Here is a 9,109-nt window from a genome sequence, read left to right on the forward strand (position 1 = left end):
CATCAATTAGTTGCAATAAGCTCCAGCAGCAGGATTTAAACACATTGAACAGAGCTACAGTGTGCATCTAAATTCAATGAGTAGTTGCAGCTCCTCGGTATTGCAGAAAAGCTCCTACACTTTTGAATAGGGACTATTCTGTAGTATCCGACAGCAGCCACTACACATTAAATGGAGTTGTGATTTCCCATGGTTAAATGTGCTTGCAACCAGCCACTGCTGGAATTCATAATGGCTGATTGTAAGATGCCTAGACACCCTTTAAGCTTTCCCTTTTTTGATTATTTATTTGACATTACGTTGATTTTCTCTGTTATATGTTTTCTCGTATAATTTAAAAATGCAATATATGGCTTCTGTCTATGCGTGTTTTATTTGTCATCAAAGTATGAGTTTCAATTAAAAAAACAATTCTCATTTCCCAGATATGCAAAATCTTTTTCCATGAGTTCTTTGATGTTGAAGATAACGTGAAGTTAAAGTAAAACATTTCCCACATTCTGAACATGAATATGGCTTCTCCCATGTGTGAATTCTCATATGGTTCACAAAATCTGATTTCACTCTAAAATATTTTCCACATTCTGCACAGAAAATGGCTTTTCCCCTGTGTGGGTACTTTGATGTATAAGAAAATATGATTTGTTGGTAAAACATTTCCCACATTCTGAACATGAAAATGGCTTCTTCCTTGTGTGAATTCTCTGGTGTCTCACAAAATCTGATCGAGCTGTAAAACATTTCCCACATTCTGAACATGAAAATGGCTTCTCCCCTGTGTGAATTCGCCTATGATTCACAAAATCTGATTTCACTGTAAAACCTTTTCCACATTCTGCACAGAAAAATGGTTTCTCCCCTGTGTGAGTTCTTTGATGTATAAGAAGATATGATTTGGTGGTAAAACATATCTCACATTCTGAACATGAAAATGGCTTCTTTCCTGTGTGAGTTTTCTGGTGTCTCACAAAATCTGATCTAGCTGTAAAACATTTCCCACATTCTGAACAGGAAAATGGCTTCTCACCTGTGTGAGTTCTTTGATGTATAGGAAGATATGATTTGTTAGTAAAACATTTCCCACATTCTGAACATGAATATGGCTTCTCACCTGTGTGAATTCTCTGATGTCGAACAAGTTTTGATTTCCCTAGAAAACATTTCCCACATTCTGAACATGAATATGGCTTCTCACCTGTGTGAATTCTCTGATGTCGGACAAGTTTTGATTTCTCTGGAAAACATTTCCCACATTCTGAACAAGAAAATGGCTTGACCCCTTTGTGAGTTCTTATATGTCTAATAAGTTTTTTTTTCTGAATAAAACATTTCCCACAATCTAAACATGGAAAATTCTTCTCACATGTGTGAATTCTCTGATGGGAAAAACTAATTGATCTATCTACAAAACATTTTACACATTCTGAACATGAATATGTTTTTTCCGTGTGAATTATTTCATCTGTAACAAAAGAAGTTTTAAGGGAAAAAGCTTGCCCGTTTTCTGAACATGTAAATGGCTTCTCTGCTGTAAGAACACTCTGATTTTTAATGTGTCTTTTATTTTTCTTAATAGTCTGTGATGAATCTGAAGATATTATCTGTTCAGCAGGATTAGATGATAGACCTTTGCTGTGAAGGGATGATGGTATATCTGGAATAATGGCATTCACTTCAATTGTATCCTGTGTGATATGAAGTTCATCCGATTTAAAAACTGAAAATGTCAGATGTCCCTCTGATCTCCTGTTACAGTCATCTGGCAAGAATAAAACTATTTATTATTTTTTGGAAAACATTCTTAAAAATTAATTTTACATTTCTCTAAATTAAAAAGTCCATAGAAATTGCAAATTATGTAGCAAATTGTCTCTTCAGAGAGGAAAAGAACTAGAACTCTAGTGCCGCTTATAGGAAGTAGCAATCCTAAAAGTCTATGTTGACCTTTGTTACATGACTTAGGATAAAAGCCAAAACAAGAATCTCAATTTGCAGACACTGTGTTTCAGGGATCTCAATCTGGTTTAACTGTGTGAGAGACGTCTGACCGATATCTAAGGGGTAATGTTTCTCCTTGCGGAGAGTGGCATGTTAAGTATGCCGAGATGAGGAGACTTAAAGCTGCAATGCTCCTCTGGGAAATATGCAAATTATCTATTCAGAGAGAAAGGGAACTAGAACTCTAGTGCTGCAAGGAGAAATGTGACCTCTAAGATACTGGTCAGATGCCTCTCACACAGCTAAACCAGATCTCACACTTTGTACTGATGAAGACCAGTACCCCAAAACACATTGTCTGTATATTGAGATTCTGGATTTGGCTTTTATCCTAAGTCACGTGACAACGCTTGTTAAAGGGTCAACAATGACTTTTTTTTTTTATCAAAATATTTTATTTTTGAGACAAATATACCCTCGAATAATAACTTGTTCGTAATTATAGATTAAGCCTTTACATTACGGTTATGCATTGAATTGTATCAACAACTTTCCTTTTATCCATATCTACCTCACATTTTATTGATTATATTTATAAATGAAAGCAAAAAACATCACCCCTCCCCCTCTCCAATAACACACCAGACCAAACTATATTCATTGTGTATTACATCCCGACGACATTGACTTTTAGGATTGCTACTTCCAATAGGTGGCACTAGAGTTCTAGTTCTCTTCCTCTCTAAAGAGACAATTTGCATATTTCCCAGAGGAGCATTGCGGCTTTAAGTCTCCTCATCTTGGCATGCTTAACATGTCACTCTCTGCAAGGAGAAAAGTTACCCCTTGGATACCAGTCAGACGCCTCCCACACAGCCAAATAACAAAAAACTGACTGGCATTTCCAAGCTAATGAGAATAGGTGCATACTAGAAACAGCCACCTCTATATACAATATACTAAAAAAGTTGAACTCTATCGTGCTAAAGGATGTAGACATGGAATACAGTATATGAAATATGAATTGCAATACTGCTCTGGATAATAAGAAAAAATTGAGAAATTAGCACATAATTTGGATGTAGCAATCCCAAAATTCAATATCGATCTTATAACCAGCCTTTCATGTGACTTAGGATAAAAGCCAAACTAGAATCTCAATTTTAGGATTGCCACTTCCAATAAGTGGAACTATGGTTCAAATTTTCTCTCTCTCTCTCTCTCTGGAGACATTTTGCATATTTTATTTCAAAGAGGAACATGCATTGCTTATAAGTCTCCTCCCTCTGACATGCCAGGCCTGACACATCACACTCCACAAAAAAAAAACGTTACCCCATAGACTCTAGTACGCCTGCAAACTATTCCAGAAAAATCTGTTTCAATAGTCGAATGGCTATTGCGTTCTAAGCTCTTACATCTGCCCCAACTGTAGTGTATGGATATTTATAGGGATTGCCAAATTCAGGAATAAAAAAAAAAGGTCTACATCAACATTTTAGGGTAAAACAGAAAATTTCATTTCTGCATTTCACTTTGTGCTACTTCATGTGAAACATCTGAAGGGATAATAAACTTTCTGAATGTGGTTTTGGATACTTTGAGTGGTGCACTTTTCTAACATATAGGCATCTCTAAGTCACTACAAAAATGATTTATTCCCCTCCCCAAAAAAGGTTTTATAAATTTCCTTGAACATATGATGATTTGTTGCTGAACTTTCACATCTTCTAACCATGGGCAGAACGTTTGCAAAGAGGGTGCAACCGCAACCAGGAGTGTGGAGGAGGAGGACCTGTCGTGGGCCAGGATTACTGTCAACTGTAGGAGAGAAACTATTGCCCCACTCTTACTCTACAGGTGCATCCCTATCAGAGTCCTCCAGAGCACTCCGACGTTACGGCGCACGCATAGCAATGAAGTCACTGCAGTAAGCAACCTGCGACGTGATGCCGGCGTGCTTTGCAGCTTCAGGACTCTTGAAAGGGCTGTGGCTGTAAAGTAAGTGCGCAGCATGGCGCCAAAACTGGGGGTAGGGAAAATAAGAGAGGAGCTAGATGGGGACCGCGTAGGACATTATTAATAAATGGCGGTTGTACAGGAGCAAGTTACTACTAAATGGTGGACATTAATAATGTATAGGTGCCACATGGGGAGATGCTATTAATGTATGGGGGGGCAGATAGCGGGATATTATTAATGCATGATGGCCACGTAGACGGATGTTATTAATGTAAAGTGATCACGTAGGGTGACAATGTATGAGGGCAACACGGGTTTGTAAGGTATTGGACCTCAAAAGGGAGTATTACTACTATTTTGAGGGACATTATACCAGTATGAGAGCATAATATTTGGACAATATCACTGTTTGGCTGCCATGGTGGAGGCAATTCTACTATATTTGGAGACATAAGCAGAAGCATATGTATGGGGGACACAGAGGAACATCACTACTGTATTGTAATTTATTTTTGGGGATACTGTTACAGAGGGATAAGAGAGATGTACTGTTACTGTAGAACTGGGGGGAAAGTGTCATGTGTCCACTATTCCCACTTTTCCTAATCTACTGCTTATGTATAAATTAGCACGCTTAGTATGGAGACGGGTGAAATGAGAGGTTAACTTTTCTGATGTGTTCTCAGAGATGCAGAACTCATATTTCCCCTTAGACTCTACTGTCTTTTCCTTTTTGGTCTCCTTAAAATGTACATTCACTAGGTGATCTCTAGTCCTTGCTGTTAGTGGATGCTCAATGGAAATCATTGATTTCTCCCATAAAGGCTGAGGATTGGGGGCACATTTTATAAACTTTTCTTTCTTTACGTGTCTCCTTCTGAATATCATATACCCATTCTGTTTCACCCCACTAAGATGGCTTTGGATGGGTAGATTACCGCCCTCTGAATGCCTGATGTCTGCACATGATGCAGACTAGTCACCTATTACCCTGATATTTTCTCACTTTGATTAGCCAAATTCTCCCTTCTATCATCCTCAGTATCCACTCCACACTATGTCAGCTGACCCGTATTCTCCTTATCATCTTTCATCTCATCTCATATTTCAGTTGACCTAATGGGAACAGACGGCATCATTATACCAAAACCTTTTTACGCGAACCCTATTTTTTGGTAGAAAATTTGTAGCTATATGATGGTTGGTAGATTTCCCACCAACACTGCAAGATTCAAGAAGGCAACAGCAACACCCTCTGTTTTTTGTTAGTCTACCATACAGATATTTTTCTTCAAATAATTTTCTAAGTTGTCAGCACATTCTACGTACGCTGTCAATTGGATTTTCAATTTAGATATCTGGGGAGCTAAGGGTCAACATCTTCTAATTCCAGGGGGTAGGGAGGTCCTCCCAACTGTAAGCTTTGAGCAGTTCAGATCTAATTCCAACAGGAAGGCGACCCATGCCCAAAAGTAATGGGAGCAGTTTCTGGTAAAGGAGCATGTAGTGGTTGAACTGCAGATTAGAGACCACATGATTGTAAAACGACCAATAATGCATGCAGCCACAGCCGTTGACTGAGAACAATCTGTGACTTCTATGCATTCAGTTGTTACTACTCACCTGGATGGTCATCTGTAGGAATCTCCTCTTTACACCGCTCATCCCCTCTCACATATGTCTCTGCAGTATTAATATGGGTCAGATCTTCACCCTGAAACAAATATTGTAAAAGTCACAGACAGATGGAGAAGACACATCTATGATCAGCTCTAATCCTGCCATCTCCACCATTCTCATTACACAAGTATAAAACATATAATACTGGTGGATAAAACAAGACTGAACACAAGACCTTCACAACTGTCTACACATCATAGGGGAGATCTCAGGCCATCTTCTCTCCATCTACCTGATGATCCTGAGGAACATTGGGATCTTCTTGTTTACAGTCCTGTGGAAGAAGAGGACGGGGACATCTCTCTGGTGTTGTCCTCTTACTGGATAGATCTGGAGGAAACACACACAGGAACTGAATTCATTCTTTACATACAGATAATTATAGACTATCTGTATTTAGTCCTGTCTATTACCTGGTGATGTGAGGGGCTGGGGAACCTCCAGCATGATGTCCTTGTACAGATCTTTGTGTCCTTCTAAATACTCCCACTCCTCCATGGAGAAATAAACGGAGACATCCTGACACCTTATAGGAACCTGACACATACAATGATACTGTCATCCCCCAGATCACTTCATAGCATTACTGTATAATGTCCCAGCATTCCCAGCAGTGTCACCTCTCCAGTCAGCAGCTCAATCATCTTGTAGGTGAGTTCTAGGATCTTCTGGTCATTGATGTCCTCATGTATCAGGGGGTGAGGTGGAGGCCCCGTGATTGGGCTCAGGGGTCTTCCCCATACCTCAGACACAGGGTCCTGACAGCGATTACTAGAGGTCTTTTTCACTACTGTGTAATCCTGGTTATGAAGAGACACATTAATAAATCTCACTACAGACATTTCCAGAGTCCTCATGTCTCCAGTTCTCTCTCTTATTCCCATAGATAAGAATGATGTAATGTGACGTCATCAGAATCTCTCACCTCTCCAGTAAGCCAGAAGAGGATCTCTAGGGTGAGGTGTAATATCCTCTCCGCCATCTTGTTCCTGTCCCTATTTATTCTTGATGAGCCAAATCAGTAAAATTCTCTTATATAGAACATCTCCACGGAGAGGGTCTGATATAGTAGGAACCTGTAGGAAACACAGGAGCACAGCCCAGCATTATTGTACAGTATGTGTAATACCCCAGAGTTGTATTACTAGGTAAACTCTGTGTAAGTTATTCTTAATATGTCTATTTATGATTTGCTGTTGCACGGTTAGTACAGTAGCAGATAAAATCTCTCATTTGAATAGTTGCTAGGCAAGAAGTTTAGTGGGTGAAGTCCCTTAGTGTACAAAAGTTAGATTCAGACTTTATCCGACAGAGTGTTAGAGTTGCAGAATTGCAAGCAACATCTTGGGAGGACAGAAGGAGAAATGCCAAAGAAATATATGAGGATCCTTATTCTTCTCCTACCAGCGGGCCGGATAGCGATGGACTGACTGGAGGAAAACCTGTAGCTTATCTGGAGGACTAGAACCCTTCAGGCAGATGGAATGCTCTGGTCTGCAAAGCACCTTATCCCACCCGAATTGTACGCTGTGGACGCAGGAGTAATGGCCTGGTGAGTGGTCCCCCAAGGTGCACAGGAATCCTACACAATAATGAAGGTCAAAGGGAGCAGTGATGCAGGGGAACACCAACTCCGTGGCATAGAAGGAAGATTCTATTGGGTCAGTTTGGAGAACAGGATATGCTCTGTTCACACTTGCTGAATACCGCACCTCTCATTTGACTCATTTGAATACCGCACCTCTCATTTGACTCATTTGAATACCGCACCTCTCATTTGACTCATTTGAATACCACACCTCTCCCTGTATCTGTTGCTAGACACCTGTCTAAGGTAATTTGTCATCTGCACATGCCTGCTCGCAGGGCCGGCGTCAGCACCAGGGCAAGTGCTGGGGTCCTGAGCTGGGGGGGGCCCACTTGCCGTCGTGGGCACCGGCACGCTATGGGGGCCCATGCCTGTGCCCACGAATGGGCCCCTCACCACTTACTCTGGAGTAGTCCGGAGCAGAGGCTGCGAGGAGAGGGGTTTCATCTTTTTTTTATGTTTGGAGCAATGTATGGGAACCATCATACACTGGAGCATCATATACGGGACCCATTATATATGGAGCATTTTATGGACCCATCATACACTGGAACATCATATGGGCCCATTATACACTACAGCATTATATATGGAGCATTATATGGGCCCATCATACACTGGAACATCATATATGGGGCCCATTATATATGGGGCTCATTATACACTAGAGCATCATATATGGGGCCCATCACAAACTGCAGTATCATACACTGGAGCATCATATGGGCCCATTATACACTACAGCATCATATATGGGGAGCATTATAAATGGAGCATTATATGGGCCCATCATACACTGGAGCATCATATATAGTGCCCATCACATACTGCAGTATCATACGAGGCTCATTATTCTGTATGGAGCACTATATGGGGCTCATTATTCTGTATGGAGGACTATACTGTCCGGTTTCTGACCTATTGTACAGTATACAATAGATATCACTCATGTAAGAAGTTAAATCTTTGGCATTGTACTATACCTATATTTCTCTGCTGTATCTGTGCATTATGAATCGTGGTATTTGTTAAACGACCCAATAAGACTCTTTTCCCCGGGGCCCACGAGAACCTGGAGCCGGCTTTGCCTGCTCTGTACCATCAGTCGCTGTAACCCCATTCTTGGTTGTGTTTTTCAAGTAAAACTTACATCTGCTTGAACAGTTTGCCTGCCATCGTCTTCCATAATCTCTCCTGCCTCCTTCTGCACCAAACACCATAGGGAACGTCGGCCACATCACACATCGATGTCTCCTGAGCGCCAGGCGTAGGGCACAGCCCCCACGGACTGCAACAGGGACACTCAGAGGTTCCGACCCATGCCCAGCATACTGGAGGGTCAACCATCAGCCTGCACTCCGGTGCGTGACGTTACATATGGGAGTAGAACTATCCACTGATATACTGTTCTCACCCCACTATCTAATGACTACAGTGCCCCCTGTACCCAGTAATGAAATCTCCAGCACCTACCTCCACCTGCAGAGCCACACACCACATATATGGCTGCTCTGTGCGCACAGGACCTGTGATGAGGTCACAGGAGGGGAGGAGTCAGGGGTCACATGATCAGGGGCCTCAGTGTATGCAGGACTCTGCTGTGCTGGTTGTCATGGTGCTGGATGAGGAGAAGTTTATGTGTGGGGTCAGGACTAGAGTTGAGCGACTTTTACTTTTTTAGGGTCGAGTCAGGTTTCGCGAAACCCGACTATCTCTAAAGTCGAGTCGAGTGAAATCGGCCGATTATGGCGAAAAGTCGGGGATCGAACGAAACACGAAACCCGATGCAAAGTCAATGGGATTTTTTTTTTTCTCTCTCTCATACGATGAACATAACACACAGCAACGTGAAAATGATATTGCGGTGCACATGTTCCTCCTTATGTCATTTCTGGGTTTCCGAACCCTGAAGCATTAGGGTATGTTTCCACGTTCAGGAAA

The 9,109-nt window shown here is 41.4% G+C and overlaps 1 protein-coding gene across 2 annotated transcripts; it reads right to left on the reverse strand.

Annotated features, from left to right (window-relative positions):
• Window positions 1-361: 361 nt before the first annotated feature.
• Window positions 362-8,689, reverse strand: LOC138663765 (oocyte zinc finger protein XlCOF22-like). 2 transcript variants are annotated; one of them, XM_069750103.1, is made up of 7 exons: window positions 8,642-8,689; window positions 6,506-6,656; window positions 6,201-6,380; window positions 5,994-6,117; window positions 5,813-5,910; window positions 5,524-5,614; window positions 362-1,759 (listed from the first exon to the last, which is right to left on the reverse strand). In XM_069750103.1, the coding sequence occupies exons 2-7, from the start codon at window positions 6,560-6,562 to the stop codon at window positions 561-563; spliced, it is 1,749 nt and encodes a 582-aa protein (XP_069606204.1). In that variant the 5' UTR covers window positions 6,563-6,656; window positions 8,642-8,689; the 3' UTR covers window positions 362-560. The 2 variants fall into 2 exon arrangements, with proteins under 2 accessions (XP_069606204.1, XP_069606203.1); XM_069750102.1 differs by lacking the exon at window positions 8,642-8,689 and having other exon boundaries at window positions 6,201-6,652.
• Between the last annotated feature and the right edge of the window lie 420 nt (window positions 8,690-9,109).

Source organism: Ranitomeya imitator, chromosome 2, assembly GCF_032444005.1.
Source record: "Ranitomeya imitator isolate aRanImi1 chromosome 2, aRanImi1.pri, whole genome shotgun sequence".
Lineage (NCBI taxonomy): Eukaryota > Metazoa > Chordata > Amphibia > Anura > Dendrobatidae > Ranitomeya > Ranitomeya imitator.